The sequence below is a fragment of the Pungitius pungitius genome, chromosome 7 (genome assembly GCF_949316345.1).
Source record: "Pungitius pungitius chromosome 7, fPunPun2.1, whole genome shotgun sequence".
Lineage (NCBI taxonomy): Eukaryota > Metazoa > Chordata > Actinopteri > Perciformes > Gasterosteidae > Pungitius > Pungitius pungitius.
The window spans coordinates 15,237,984-15,253,642 of NC_084906.1; the positions used below are offsets into that span (position 1 = coordinate 15,237,984).

The following is a 15,659-nucleotide window of genomic DNA, read 5'->3' on the forward strand; positions in this document are numbered from 1 at the left end:
GAGTTCCGTATCCTAGCTGCGGAGAGTGGTTGGGATGAGGAGGCACTACAGGGGGTGTTCTACAACGGATTAAATGAGGGCATTAAGGACAGTCTGCTCTCCTACCCGGAGCCACAGGGACTGGAGGAGCTGATCTGTCTCACCACACGGATTAATAACCGTAATAGGGAGCGGAGGCGTGAGCACGGCTCGGCACCAAGGGGAGCGCCGTGCGTCAGAGTCGACACTCCTGAGACGGTCACAGACCCCGAACCCATGCAACTGGGCCGTTACCAGATTTCGGAGGCGGAGCTTCTGCGCAGACGAACAACTAACAGCTGTCTATATTGTGGCAGGTCGGGTCACTTTCGCTCTCGTTGCCCATTAAAGGGGGGAAACGGCCCCGCTCACTAGAAGTAAGGAGGATTCTAGCGAGCGAGAGTCTATGCCCCTCCCCCCACACATCACGGACTCCGCTGAAGATTTCAGTCAGCAACGGCACTGCAGCAATGGCAGTGGAGGGACTCATAGACTCCGGGGCCGATGACAATTTTATGGACCATAAACTTGTAGACCAATTAGGACTCCGTAGAATTCCGTTAGAGGAGGTTATTGAGGCTAACTCCCTAGATGGCAGACTACTGGCCAGAATCACGGACAGGACGGAGCCGGTCCAGCTGCAAATCTCAGGTAACCATTTTGAGCAGATCAGTTTTCTTGTTTTTAAGTCCCCTTTGGTACCGGTTGTGCTGGGCTACCCCTGGTTAGCAAAGCACAATCCTTCAGTTGACTGGTCCACCAGCTGTATTCTGAGTTGGAGTGATTTCTGTCTGGCTAATTGTTTACAGTCTGCCCGTCCCCAGGGTGCCCAGCGGGGGAGTTCGACGCCTGGTCCCGACCTCACTCTGGTACCACCCGCTTATCACGACCTGGGCGAAGTATTTAGTAAACAACGGGCCCTATCACTACCCCCTCATCGGCCATACGATTGTCACATTGAACTGCTGCCCGGGGCCTCCCTACCCAAGGGCAGACTCTACAATATCTCCAGACCAGAGCGAGAGGCCATGGAGAATTACATCAGGGACTCATTGGCAGCTGGAATCATTCGCCCCTCTTCCTCTCCGCTGGGCGCAGGGTTCTTCTTTGTTAAGAAGAAGGACGGCACTCTCAGGCCGTGCATCGACTATCGGGGGTTGAATAACGTGTCTGTCAAAAACAAGTACCCGTTACCTCTGATGAACACTGCGTTCGATTCTTTACAGGGTGCCACTGTGTTCACCAAACTCGACCTCCGCAACGCCTACCACCTGATCCGCATTCAAGAGGGGGATGAGTGGCTCACAGGGTTCAACACCCCCCTGGGCCACTTCGAATACTTAGTTATGCCATTCGGGTTAACTAATGCCCCAGCCGTTTTCCAATGCCTAGTTAATGACGTCCTACGTGACATGCTGGGTCGCTTTGTTTTTGTATACCTGGACGACATACTTGTCTTTTCACAGAATCAGGAGGAACACCAGAGGCACGTCCGCCAGGTTCTTCAGCGGCTGCTGGAGAACAGACTCTTTGTGAAAGCGGAGAAGTGTGAATTTAACACCAGGTGCACAAGCTTCCTGGGTTATGTCATCGCCGAGGGAGAGGTAAGAATGGACCCCCAGAAGGTGCAGGCCGTCCTGGAGTGGCCCAGACCCAACTCCCGCAAGGAGTTACAGAGGTTTCTAGGGTTCTCTAACTTTTATATGCGGTTCATCCGCAACTACAGCCAGATTGCAGCCCCCCTAACAGACCTTACCTCCAATCTTAGAGCGTTCCGGTGGTCTCCTGGGGCAGAGTCCGCCTTCCAGGAGCTCAGGGAGCGTTTCACGTCGGCACCCATTCTCGCCCAACCGGACCCGTCTCTACAGTTCGTGGTAGAGGTCGACGCATCGGAGGTCGGAGCTGGGGCAGTACTCTCCCAGAGAGCCAAGGAGGACAACAAGCTCCATCCCTGCGCATTCCTCTCCCATCGGCTGTCACCGGCGGAGAGGAACTATGACATCGGCAATAGGGAGTTGCTCGCGGTGAAACTGGCCCTGGAGGAGTGGAGGCATTGGCTGGAGGGGGCGGACCAACCGTTTGTGGTGTGGACGGACCACAAAAACCTTGAATATATCCGGAGTGCCAAACGACTAAATGCCCGACAGGCTAGGTGGGCGCTATTGTTTGGACGCTTTGATTTTGTTCTGTCTTACAGACCCGGATCCCAGAATGGGAAGCCTGACGCCCTGTCCAGGGTCTTCTCAAAGGAGGAGGAGACGAGGAGGACGCCACCAGAGACCATCCTGCCATTGAGGCGGGTAGTGGGAGCCCTCCAATGGGGCATTGAAGGAACGGTTCGGGCAGCCCTTAGGAAGGACCCGGGCCCGGGTAAGGGACCTCCGGGGAGGCTGTTTGTCCCCGAGGGGACGCGACCGGCAGTGTTGGAGTGGGGCCATGCCTCCAAGCTGACCTGTCACCCGGGCGTCGCACGTACCATGTCCTTTCTGCGACGACGGTTCTGGTGGCCTGCTATGGGGGAGGACGTTCGGATGTACGTGGCGGCTTGTCCGGTGTGCGCACGGAACAAGGGCTCTAACCGGCCAAGCATGGGGCTATTGAGGCCATTGCCCATCCCTCATCGTCCCTGGTCCCACCTAGCCATGGACTTTGTCACTGGACTTCCCCCGTCCAGGGGTAACACGGTGGTGTTAACGATCGTGGACAGGTTCAGTAAATTTGCTCATTTCCTGCCCTTGCCCAAGCTCCCAACGGCCAAAGAGACAGCGGACATTATGGTGAGGGAGGTATTCCGTATTCATGGCCTGCCTACCGACATTGTTTCGGACCGCGGCCCTCAGTTTGCATCAGCAGTGTGGAGGGCCTTTTGCACGGCAGTGGGAGCTACTGCCAGCCTCTCTTCCGGGTTCCATCCTCAGACTAACGGCCAGGCAGAGAGGGCCAACCAGAAGATGGAGTCTACCCTACGATGCCTGGCTTCCTCTGAACCCTCCACCTGGTCTGAGCAGATCCCTTGGGCGGAGTACGCCCACAACACGCTTCCCACCACAGCGACAGGTATGTCCCCATTCCAGTGTGTTTACGGCTATCAACCTCCCGTGTTCCCGTCCCAGGAGAAGGAGCTGGCCGTACCTTCGATACAGCAGCAGTTTCGCCGATGCCATCGGACCTGGCACCGCGCCCGGGCATCCTTACTGAGAGCCTCTGAGCAGTACCAGCAACAGGCTAACCGCCGACGCACCCCGGCACCCTCATACTCTGTTGGAGACAAGGTATGGCTGTCAACCAAAGACCTGCCCCTCCGCACGGACTCCAGGAAACTATTGCAAAGGTTCATCGGCCCCTTCCCCATCGAACGCATCATCAACCCCACGGTGGTCCGTCTCAAGCTCCCTCGGTCCCTTCGGGTACACCCAGCGTTCCATGTGTCCTGCGTTAAACCGGTATCGGTTTGTCACCTCCTTCCCCCCCCACCTCCTCTGCCGCCTCCCCGAATTATTGATGGGGCCCCAGCCTATACAGTAAAGAGGGTTATGGACTCCCGACGCCGAGGGAGGGGCTACCAGTTTTTGGTAGACTGGGAGGGTTATGGGCCGGAGGAGAGGTGTTGGGTTTCCCGGCGCCTGATCCTGGACCCCAGCATGATCCGGGAGTTTTATCGGCGGAAGCCGGGGGCTCCAGGTGGACCGCCTGGTGGCGGTCGTGGGGGGAGGGGTACTGTCAGAGTCCCCCCCTCTGGACCCAGGTAAAGGCTGGTTTAGGTCTCCCTCTGGTGGATCTGGGAGAGGTTGGCTTCGCACGCACCTGTCTCAGCTCTGCAATCGCGCACCTGCACCGGAGCCACAATCACCAGGGGATAAGAGGGAGAGCCTGACAACCGGCCGACGTCGGATCGTTACTCACGTCACGTATGTCGACCTCAGTCTTCGCGAGTCTCAGTGACCAGCACCCAGTCGAGCCGAGAGCCGAAAGTAGTTCTCTTGTCATTCAGTTTAAATCCTGTTACTCACCTCTTGTCTCACCTCCTTGGTTTCAGTTACACCTGTCTGTTCCTGCACGTGGGAGGACCACCGGGCACCGCGCACTGTCAAGGAGATCATCACCCGGGACCCCCTCCTTCACCTGCACCCCTCACGCCCGCTCCTGCTGCACCTCCAGTCGTGTTGATTAATAAACTATTCACTCACCTCCTGACGGCTGTGTCTGTCTGTTCTGCATTTGGGTCCAGCCATGTCCCAACCTGACACCTCCAGACGTTCCCAGTTTACCCGCACTACACCCTTGGGTTTACCAGGTCTGTCCTGAGTCTTCCCCCATCCTCTGACCCAGCTCACTACCAGATGGTGACCATTTGACGTCTCTTCCCCTCTCTTTACCCGAGTGTCCAGAACATGCGGTCTCAGATAAGATGATACTATTATAAATCGAGTACTCGGGCACGAGTATGAAGCCAATATGCATGTTCTTTGTCTCTGCTTAAACAGGAGGCAGTCGCTACTGTTGTTTTGTATGTAACGTCAGTTCTATTCTATGTTATACTGTTCAAAGTGTTTTTTTAATTTGACCCATTAAGGCTGTGCTTCAAGAGTGCAGTTGAGGGAGATAAAGAACCCACATTGAAGAAAAATACATTTATCAGTGTTCTGTCTCATCCTTTTTAACCAGGCTACACATACATACACATACACATGATACATAAGATGATACATATATCCTATATATGAATTAGACTCTTTGGGCTTGTTTTTATCTACTTGTTCTGAAAGAGTTGAGATCATTATTCTCTTTGGATGATGATATATTCCATGAAGCCTCCTGCAAGCAGCCACATTTAAAGAAATATAATCTGATTGATTAGTGACGAGGCACTTAAAATGAGCCTATACAGTATATTTTTATAGAACACTTACGCATTTAACGTCAACTTGTGTGCGAAACTGTGTCTCGCTTGTACCCCTTGCAGAGGGGCGATGTCAGTTTTTGCCATGATTATATGATTCACTTGTACTGCACAACATCGCAAATTTGCCTCAGGGGGCTTTACAGGCTCTACATGTGTGACATCCTCTGTTCAGAAACCCTTACATCGGCACAAGAAAAACTCCTCAAAAAAATAAGGCTGGTACATGGTTCCGTCTCTATGTGCAGATGTGTCTACGGGCATGTTTCAATTCAAGGTTCTAAAAGGCTTGCACGTGTTGCAAAGAATTTCACCCCCAGAACACTAGGTGGAGTAAAACATTTTATTGAAGACGACCTAGATTATGACGTTTTAGTGTGTGGAAGTCGTTGGTTTGTTTATATATCAGAGACTTTTTTGCCCCCTGCGTCGCCAACTGCTGCATTTCATCGCCTTTTTTTGCCGACATATTTGTCCCGTATTTTCCTCCACAACTTGGTACACCCCTCGACTGGCAAACCGACATTTGGGGAGATCTCCCTCCGTGAATTATAGGCCATCCGCACGTCCTTATAGTCCGCCAAAGATGGGTTGTATAAGTGGTCATATTTCCGTATATCTTCAGACAAAAGCTCTTCAATGTAATTATTTATCTTCAAAAATCTTCCTTTTAAAAATGGCGGTATTATGCTATGAAACCAGAAATGTGAGACTCCGGAAAGGATGTTGTTCTGCAGACCAATCACAGCCTTGCGAGCTGCGTGCGGCTTGCGTAGCTTTTTTAGTTTAGAAAAATTGGTCGACGCATGCAAGCACGCAAGAAAGGGGTAAAAAAGCATGCAGAACCATAAACTTAGCCTTACACTGACAAGAGTCAGTTCAGAAAGAACTTACTTGCTGTGGGTTTTATGTCCTGCAGCAGAAATGCACTTGAAAGTCAGCCTTGGTTTTATGCCATGCTGGGAGCCCAACACCAAACAAAATGGTGGTATGTTTGAATGAACATAAAAAGACATGCCCGTGTAAAGCAGCCGTCTTAGCCGATGAGTTTGTCCTTACTCACAAAAATGTGTTTGTTTCTTCTTTCCACCAAGACAGTATTGCGTCCCACGGGACACGCGAAGATCACAATCAACTATTTGAGATTTACTGCTGTCATGGTACCATTATTACTGTGGTCATGCGAATCGTCATGTAACTCAAGTGCAGTTGTTCAGGGCATTGTGATGCGTTTTATACCTGCCACTTTACACAAAGGTAATGTTAAGTCGTCCTTGGTCAGAGGATTCTTTACAGTGGCAGTTCTTCCTGCCTTACCTATTAAGGGTGTTTATATCAATGCAGAACATCCAGAACATACACGGACTACAGACTACAACCTATGCAATGACGCAACAAAGGGCATAAGACACACAGGGCTTAAATACACAGGAGAAGTGCAGGTGATTGGACACAGATTGAAACAATCATGGACACTGCATCACTGGGGATGATGTAACAAGGCAGGAAGTAAAGTTAACCCAGGGACACAAGAGGCATGAAACTAGAGAGCACTGATTTAGGCTCTGATTATGACGAGGTCTGTTCTCAACACTCCAGAGAAGGTAAAACTGCCCGCCACCAGGGAAGAAAACATTGCACCACAAAAAGCAGACCTCACACTTATAAAATGTCATTCATTTGTACTTAGCCCAGAGGAAGCAAAGAAATGGAAAATGCACTACTTTCTTGATGATGGCCTGTTAATGCTTTGCTAGACCAGTTACTTCCTTTTGTTTGGCTCAACCACAGGTCCCAACCTCCCTCCCTCAAAGTAAAATCCATATCACAGTATGACGGAATTTCGTTTTCAAGTAAACACATTCATTCATTGAGCCCGAAAAGGACTGCCGGCCAACCGAACAGCTGTTCGCCGCTCGCTAGCCAACTCGCTCGCAACTTGCACGCAATTCGCTTGCGACTGGCCGGCGGGTTAGCGTGTTAGCTAGTGTTGGGATTTCTGATCCCTCCGGTTGGTTGATGAGAAGAATCTGTAAAGTAAAGTTAAAAAGTTAACATTTATTTAAAATATTCCCACAGATATATCTGGAGACCCTAAGCACGCATCAAAAAGGATCCATCAAAGAGTCTGTCAGCTGTCAGACTGTGACATATTTAATATATATATATATATATTTTCCCCACGCTCGCAGTCACGCTTATGTATTTTCAGTTCCTCAGCCACACTGCAATTGTTTGCCGTTTATGGTCATAAGAAGCACTTCCCTATTCTGCCTTAATAGGTGCGAAATAACGGTAGCTGTTAGTGGTTTGTCCTACTGTCGCCCCTTCCCTGACATCTTCACGCTTATCCTACTTCTCCATTTCCCAGGCTGCATGTTTACCACATATGGTCATTTGAAACACAGCATTATTTCCTACGTTGTCACAATTTTGTTCTACTAGAAAAAGAATATAAAAGACACACAAACATGAACATACATCTCATACTAGTTAGCATGTTAGCTTGTTGTGGCTGCTAGTGTTGCCACGAGAGGTAATACCAATAAATCGTTTTCTGATCCAACTTAAAAGGGCATAAACCTTCCAAACAGACACTCTTCTCTTTCTCTTGGGCACAAGTTTTGATTGTGCATCTTTGGTCTCTTGGTGTTCCTCCTGTATTGCTCTTTTCTGTATTTTTCATGTAGCAACACAGTTACTTTTTGTTGTGAGCTGTACCAAGCATACAGTTTGGGGGGTAATTTTTAAGAATGTAGAATTAGTGTTACAAATTGTTTATGTGTCACAAGCTGTTGTGTCATGGTGTTTACCCTGTTAAAGAGTGTTTGTTGTGATTCATAATACTGGTTCAACTGGTTCAACCGGTATACGGCGCATCCCTATTGAATTGAATTGAATTATGAAGTTTCTGAGAAGGATAAGAAAGTGTGCAAAATTGCAGGGCGTTTAGAATCCCACATCACAACACCACACAGCACCTCACACAGGGGGAGGGAAGACGAACAACCCACACTGTAACCACATGTTCTGTTAATATTGTAAAGGAACTCATCTCAGAATTGTGCTCTGTTCAGTTCGATATAATCTAGCTAATCAAGTTGTCTCAATTGTGCAGTTCCAGATTTGCTTTTTCTCTTTGAATTCATGATCCCAACTAAAGTCTAAAGTTCAAGCCCTAACACACTGACATTTTAATGAAAGATTTAAATGGTGACATGTGTATGCAACAGTAACCATTCTATAATTGTATTTTTACCGTGTCAGGTTAAGATGTCAGGTTAAGATAACTTGCCTGACATTTTTCATTTGTGTCATACTCTGTTTGTCTAATCTGTATAGTCAGGGCAAGGTAACATAAACAGCAATGAAGGCTGATACATAGTTAATGATTAATTTAGAGAGGCAAAACCTGGCTTTAAAAGGAGACCTCTCCCTGTAGAACTTCACATCCAAAAGCCATGAGGGTGATTTTGCTGGCCCTCACGGTAGCCCTTGCGGGTGAGTATTTCTTTACGCACTGAGCCCTGAATTGAATTGAAGATCTGAAAATGTTTTTTTAATGCCATTAGAGCGGAAATAATGATCTACTGCTTCTGTACTTGCTGACAATAAAATGCTTTTGATATATAACCAATGATAGAGCAAAAAATATGATTTGAATTCTTCAGGTTTACCAACTGTCCATTCTTTTAAATACAAAATAAATGATTTATGAAAATACAATTGAAAATTTCCCCCACATATCTTGATTGTTCCCCAAAAAATACACCCAAATAACTTCAATGTTTCTTTTTTGTAGCGTGTCACCCAACCCATTTGGGTAAGTTGTTATTAACAAGTTGTGCATGGATATAAAAAGTTTCTCAGTTCAACATTGTATTGAAATGGAAATTTTACTATCCTATTTTCTTCTCCATTATTTAAGCGCCCCAGTTTGCAGATGGAAAGACCTATGTCTACAAATATGAGGCATTTGTTATGGGCGGCCTACCCGAGGAGGGTCTGGCACGGACCGGAGTGAAACTACTGAGCAACATTTGGATCAGTGCAGAGGCTGAAAACACCTACACGCTGAAGGCAAGGACCATTTCAATGTTTTAGCTTATTTATGAGCAATGTTAAATTAACTGGAATAAAAAGGTGATTTATAAACAATCAAGTGTTTCATTTACTCAATGTGCCATGTTCCTTACAGCTTGTGGACCCAGAAATCTTGGAGTTCAGTGGCTTCTGGCCCAAAGATGATTTCTCCCCAGCTACCAAGATAACTTCTGCACTGGCTGCTCAGCTCACAACACCCATCAAGTTTGAATATTCCAACGGTGTTGTCGGAAAAGTATTCGCTCCGGCTGGCGTCTCTGAAACTGTGCTGAATATCTACAGAGGAGTCCTTAACATCTTCCAGCTGAACATCAAGAAGACTCAAAATGTCTATGAGCTGCAAGAGGTACAAATAACTGATTTTCATTGAGTTCTACTCACAAACTGCCGCAATACTTGGACTTACTGTTTGTTTTTATGTGAACTAGCCTGGAACACAGGGTGTGTGCAAGACCCACTATCTCCTCAGTGAGGACGCACAGGATGAGCTTATCCTGTTGACCAAGTCTAAGGACCTGAACAAATGCCAGAAGAGAATCATAAAGGACATCGGTTTGACTTACACAGAAAGATGTGTTGAGTGTGAGGCTGTAAGTGCAAATCCCATCTCGCTTCGCAATCTCTAATACGGTTTGCTTCTTGACCCACTGATGTGGTAATATTGTGTCTACTCATTGCAGAGAGGAAACAACCTTAAGGCAGCCGCTGCTACTAACTACATCATCAAGGAAACATCCACCGGTGCTCTGCTCTTGAATGCGTCTGGTATTGAGATCATCCAGTTTTCCCCTCTCAACATCTTGAACGGTGCTGCCCAGATGGAGGCTAGGTAAGTTGTTTCAATTAAAAAGAAGAGTGCAATACCAGTGTTATCAACACTATATAAGTGTCACAGTACAGATTGATAGTAATTATGTTCACTTGCAGGCAAAACCTGACCTTCCTGGAGATTAAGGACACCCGATCGGTGGCCACCAGCGCTGAATATCTTCACCGTGGATCAGTGCAGTACGAGTTCGGCAACGAGCTTCTCCAGACACCCATCCAGCTTCTGAGGATCAGCAATGTTGAGGCTCAGGTACTTCATGAAATGATCCCCCAGAATTTTTTTTAATAATCTTGTAGCGACAAACTCTAAGCTAAGAGACATTTTGTCATGGCAGGTTATTGAGATTCTGAACCACCTGGTGACCTTCAATGTGGAAAAGGTCCACGAAGATGCCCCTCTGAAGTTCCTTGAGCTCATCCAGCTACTGCGTGTGGCGAGACATGAGAGTATCGAGGCCATCTGGAATCAGTTCAAAGCTAAAGCCGATCACAGGTAATTGTGACTTTTAGGAGCCATGGACAAAAGGCTCAATTGATAATGCAATTATATATGATATTTATTTTCCCCAGGCCCTGGATCCTGAATGTTATCCCCGCTGTTGGTACTTCTGCTGCTCTGAGGTTCATAAAGGAGAAGTTCCTCGCTGGCGAGCTGACTGTTGCAGAATCTACTCAGGCACTGATAGCATCTATTCACATGGTGACAGCTGACCTCGAGGCCATCCAGCTGATACAGGCAAGTTAGCGTCATTCTTCGTCATTTTATTTTTCAATTTTGTCACATTGGGATGCATTATCATCCATCATTCACTATATCTTTTAACCCTTTTCAGAGCATGTTTACGGAAAACAAGGTCAAAGAAAACCCAATTCTGCGTGAGGTTGTCATGCTGGGATACGGCACCCTGGTTTCTAAATACTGTGCAGAGAACCCAGACTGCCCTGCTGAGCTTGTGAGAGTATGTATCATTTTTGCAAGGGATTATATATGGGATTATATTTATTACATTCAGTTATAACATCTAAGAGGTGTTACATGAATGTTTTTCTATCCTTCCACAGCCCATCCACGAACTAGCTGTCCAGTCTGACAAGACCGACATTGAGGGGCTCATTATCGCTCTGAAAGTACTGGGAAATGCTGGACATCCTTCCAGCCTGAAGACAATCACAAAGTTCCTGCCTGGTATTGGAAGTGCTGCTGATGATCTTCCACTCAGAGCTCACGTTGAGGCTGTTCAGGCCATGAGGAACATTGCTAAGAGGGAGCCCAAGATGGTGAGACTACATGGTCCTATTCCTTGTTTTACTGGGAATGAATGGATAGTTTCAAGGCAATTTTACTTACACACAATCTTTGTCAATCAGATCCGGGATATAGCTCTTCAGCTGTTCATGGACAAGGATCTCCACTCAGAAGTCCGTATGGTTGCTGCTATTGTGTTGTTTGAAACCAAGCTGCCCATGGGACTGGTCATTACTCTTGCCAATAACCTCTTGACTGAGAAAAGCCTGCAGGTTTCTAGCTTTGTCTACTCTTACATGAAGTCTATGACCAGAAACACCTCACCTGACATGGCCTCTGTGTAAGAATCATCAAATCTTGGATCTTCCTTCCTTTTTGCAATTTGAACATGTTAGCATCAATAATCACGTGTGTTGTAATGTCCTACTTTCAGTGCTTCTGCCTGTAATGTTGCTCTGAGGATCCTCAGTCCCAAGTTCAACAGACTCAGCTATCGCTTCAGCAGATCTCTCTATGTTGATGCTTACCACGGTAAGAGCATAATAGGATAATTTATCAACAGAGATTATTGGATTAAAATATGTTGTTATAATGTTGATTTTTGCCCCGCAGACCCCTGGATGATGGGAGCTGCTGCCAGCGCCTTCTATATTAACGATGCTGCAACTGTTTTGCCAAGATCCATTGTGGCCAAAGCTCGTTCCTACCTGGCAGGAGCATATGCCGATGTTGTTGAGGTAACCATGTCTGACATAGCAAGCTTAAAGAATAAAATGCTTTTAATTTTTCATATATTTGCATTTATTTATTTTATATTGGGCATCTTCTTTCCATTGTTTTACCAGACATATTACTTCATAAAATCATAGACTTTTGGGTCTTTTTCAGCTTGGAGTAAGAACCGAGGGAATGCAGGAGGGCTTGCTGAAAATCAAAGAGATTCCTCAGAATGCTGACAGGATGACCAAGATGAGACAACTTATGAAAGCTGTAAGTTTTGGGGGATCATTAAGAATTATGTAATTAAGATGATGTGATTATTTTCCAAAAATTAAATGCAGTGTTCTAAATTATTTTCTTCTTTGCACAGCTTTCTGAGTGGAGGGCTACTCCTTCCAGCCAGCCCCTGGCCTCCGTTTACGTGAAGGTCTTCGGACAGGAAGTTGCCTTCGCCAACGTCGACAAAGCTGTTATCAATCAGCTTATTCAGGTACACCATTATCCTTTTCAACTTTACTGTAAGTGACTGCTTACTAATACATATGAAATAGACCAATAAATTGGTGTCTTATAAGATATTATGTGCTTAAAGCTTGCCAGTGGACCAGCAATCAAAACCTATGGCAGAGAGTCTTTGGATGCTCTGCTGGCGGGTGTCACATTGCAATACGCTAAACCCCTGCTGTTGTCTGAGGTCCGTCGCATCATTCCCACCAGCGTTGGTCTGCCCATGGAGCTCAGTTTGTACACTGCTGCTGTGGCTGCTGCATCTGCTGAATGTAAGTTGCATTTGTGCAGCTTAACTGTCCCTGATTGGACAAAATTCTAAACAACTTAATCCAATACTGAAATGTGTTTTCACAGTCAAGGCAACCGTGTCACCCCCACTGCCTGCTGACTATCATGTTGCCCAGCTCCTGAAGTCTGACATAAGCATGAGGACTACCATTAGCCCCAGGTAATACAGTTGTAACTTACTTGAAAAATACACACATTCTTCACATCAGTTTAACTATCAAAAGGATTCATCCGAAGAGATCACCCTAAAAAATGATGTGTTCTGTCCTTTGCAGTGTTTCCACACATGTGTATGCAGTTATGGGAGTGAATACTGCTTTCAACCAGGCTGTTCTGATGTCAAGAGCCAAAGTTCACACAATTATTCCGGCAAAGATAGAAGCAAGAATCGACATAACTAAGGGCAACTTCAAGCTTCAGCTCCTTCCTCTTGAGGGTGTCAGTAAAATTGCAACCGCACGGTATGTACTGGTCATCAAGTAACTTGAATCAACCAGTTGGTTTGAAATTTTTGTACCCTCAAATTATCTTATTCTCCAACAGTGTTGAGACTTTTGCCATTGCAAGAAATGTGGAAGACCTCGCTGCTGCCAAAATCACACCAATGGTTCCATCTGCAGTTGAAGTGTCAAGGGAGAGCTTCTCCTCAAAGATTTCAAGGATTGCATCCTCTCTGTCTAGTAGCATCGTAAGTTTGATTCACTGAACACCTTTTTTAACACAAGCATTTACACTTTTTCAAATTAATGTTATGGCCTCTGTTGTTGTTTTACAGTCGGCATCATCTGAAATCCTTCAAGTTGACGCTCAAAGCAGACTGAGGCCCAAGGCCCTCCAGAAGAGAATGTGTGTTGAAAGCCTTACCTTCGGTATTAAGGCTTGCTCTGAGCTTGAATCTCGCAACGCCACTTTCATGAAAGACTGCCCGCTGTACAGCATGATTGGAGAACACAGCTTCTTGGTTGAGATTTCACCAGGCAAGTGAATGCATGATGTTGCATTTTCCCTTTACCAACCTTATACAAGCCACTTTAGACACCTTGTAGAAAATTTCCCACAAGCTAGCATCCAAGTCATTTGGGTTTGTTTAAATCACAATTGTGATACCTGGCTTGGCTTGTCATACAATGACTTCTGTGTTAATCAAAACAATAAAAAAATCCTGATTGTTCCTAAAAGCATTCAACAAAGGAAAGAAACATTTAAAACACTTAAAGCCAAACTCATTCAAATAGGCCAAACTTGAATATATTCATAAGACCAATTAAGGTTCAAGTAAAACGTTAAACTGGTGAGAATTGCCTCTCGCCAAAGTTGCCCAAACCCGACATTAATTAACTGATGCAATATTGCTAGGCCATGTTGCACAAAGTAAATAAGGATGTAAGTAATTTCGTTATTAAGTGCTACAAAGTAACATTTCTGTTGATCTATTTGGTTGCAGCTGCTGGACCAGCCATTGAGAGGATTGAAATTGAGATTCAGGTTGGAGAACAAGCAGCAGAGAAAATCATCAAAGTGATTAACATGAGTGAGGAAGACGAATCCCTGGGGGACAAGAACGTCCTGATGAAACTCCAGAAAATCCTGGCACCTGGTCGGAAGAACAGAACATCATCTTCTTCCAGCTCTAGCAGCGCTAATACTTCCAGCTCTCGCTCAAGCAAATCCTCATCTGCGTCATCCAAGTCTTCCTCCAGCTCCTCTTCAAGCAGCAGTTCTTCTAGCAGCAGTTCTTCCAGCAGCAGTTCTTCAAACAGACGTTCATCTCTTTCTTCCAGCAGCAGCAGCTCTTCCAACTCTAGCTCCTCCAGTTCCTCCAGCTCCTCCAGCTCCAGGATCACCGACAGGACCAAGGTGATTCGACTTTAACTCTAAAATACATAGAGATACCCAGTGGAATCAAAATCGTACAACAAATAAGGTTATAATCTGATATTATTTCTATTGCAGCAACAAATAAACACCATGAACTTTACCAAGGACCACATCCACCAGGTAATCATCAGATTGATGATACATCCACTTTGTGCATGACATGTTAAGCAGGCTTAATGTATGGTTTCTTTGTTTGCAGCATGACCGTTCCAGGGAACGTGTCAACAGCAGCAGCAGTGCCTACAGCTTTGAGACCATCTACAATAAGGTAAGTCACGTGACCAAGACATTTACAGACTTTTGTATTTGGTGGAAAAACAATATAAAATTTAATTATTACCAATTTCTGCTATTCCCTTAAAGGCCAAGTACCTTTCTAACACCGTCGATCCTGCTGTGACCATTCTCATACGTGCTGTGAGAGCCGACCACCAGGTTCAGGGGTACCAGGTTGCAGCTTATCTTGACAGAGCTAATGAGAGACTGCAGATCGTTTTTGCTAGCCTGGAAGAGAACAACCACTGGAGAATCTGTGCCGATGGAGTGAAGCTCAGCGACTACAAAATGATGGTAAAAATGTTTATTCAAGGATGTAACATTGATAAAAATACATCTGAAACTTGAGATTGTAACTTTGATTGAAATGTATTGCAGGCTAAACTCGCCTGGGGCCTTGAGTGCAAAGAATACGAGACTGAGATCACAGCTGAGACTGGCCGTATCGGAAAAGATGCTGCAGTCCGCATGAAGATTACCTGGGAAAAACTTCCAGAGAGCATGAAGCGCTTCGCAAAAAAGTAACGTGGTGATTTCAGTGAATTTCATTTCATGTGCAATGTTGTGCTACTAAAAAACTACAAAACAAAAGTACTTCAACATATATGTATGCACCTACGTATACTATGTTGAAATTGCAACATTTACGACAGTATTATTTTTAAAATTAACATTTTTATTATCTGTTTTTAATTTAAAAAAACCTTAATCTTATTGCATTGCCAGGCTCTCTGAGTTCCTTTCCCGCTACACAAAGGATTTTGGAATAACCCAAGCAAAGGTCCAAAATGTTCGCAATGAGATCAAACTGTCTTTGGCTGCTGCCTCTGAGAAGACCCTCAATGTTGTTCTGAAGACACCAAAGGTACAATTTATATTGCCCAATACTTA

General features: G+C 45.8%; 1 protein-coding gene across 2 annotated transcripts in view; it reads left to right on the forward strand.

Moving 5' to 3' along the window:
* LOC119217229 (vitellogenin-2-like) overlaps positions 1-15,659 on the forward strand; it is a 40,633-nt gene that overhangs the window by 11,942 nt on the left and 13,032 nt on the right. The window contains exons 3-27 of one of the 2 annotated variants that reach the window (XM_062563276.1): positions 8,847-8,998; positions 9,117-9,368; positions 9,451-9,612; positions 9,703-9,851; positions 9,950-10,100; positions 10,186-10,343; positions 10,421-10,586; positions 10,684-10,809; positions 10,913-11,128; positions 11,219-11,436; positions 11,530-11,627; positions 11,709-11,833; positions 11,985-12,086; positions 12,187-12,306; positions 12,409-12,595; positions 12,681-12,774; positions 12,890-13,075; positions 13,158-13,302; positions 13,390-13,591; positions 14,059-14,471; positions 14,568-14,612; positions 14,692-14,760; positions 14,856-15,062; positions 15,147-15,289; positions 15,495-15,633. In XM_062563276.1, the coding sequence (XP_062419260.1) occupies positions 8,847-8,998; positions 9,117-9,368; positions 9,451-9,612; positions 9,703-9,851; positions 9,950-10,100; positions 10,186-10,343; positions 10,421-10,586; positions 10,684-10,809; positions 10,913-11,128; positions 11,219-11,436; positions 11,530-11,627; positions 11,709-11,833; positions 11,985-12,086; positions 12,187-12,306; positions 12,409-12,595; positions 12,681-12,774; positions 12,890-13,075; positions 13,158-13,302; positions 13,390-13,591; positions 14,059-14,471; positions 14,568-14,612; positions 14,692-14,760; positions 14,856-15,062; positions 15,147-15,289; positions 15,495-15,633 (4,025 nt within the window). The remainder of the gene's footprint in view (positions 1-8,846; positions 8,999-9,116; positions 9,369-9,450; positions 9,613-9,702; positions 9,852-9,949; positions 10,101-10,185; positions 10,344-10,420; positions 10,587-10,683; positions 10,810-10,912; positions 11,129-11,218; positions 11,437-11,529; positions 11,628-11,708; positions 11,834-11,984; positions 12,087-12,186; positions 12,307-12,408; positions 12,596-12,680; positions 12,775-12,889; positions 13,076-13,157; positions 13,303-13,389; positions 13,592-14,058; positions 14,472-14,567; positions 14,613-14,691; positions 14,761-14,855; positions 15,063-15,146; positions 15,290-15,494; positions 15,634-15,659) is intronic. The other variant, XM_062563277.1, reaches the window with a different exon arrangement.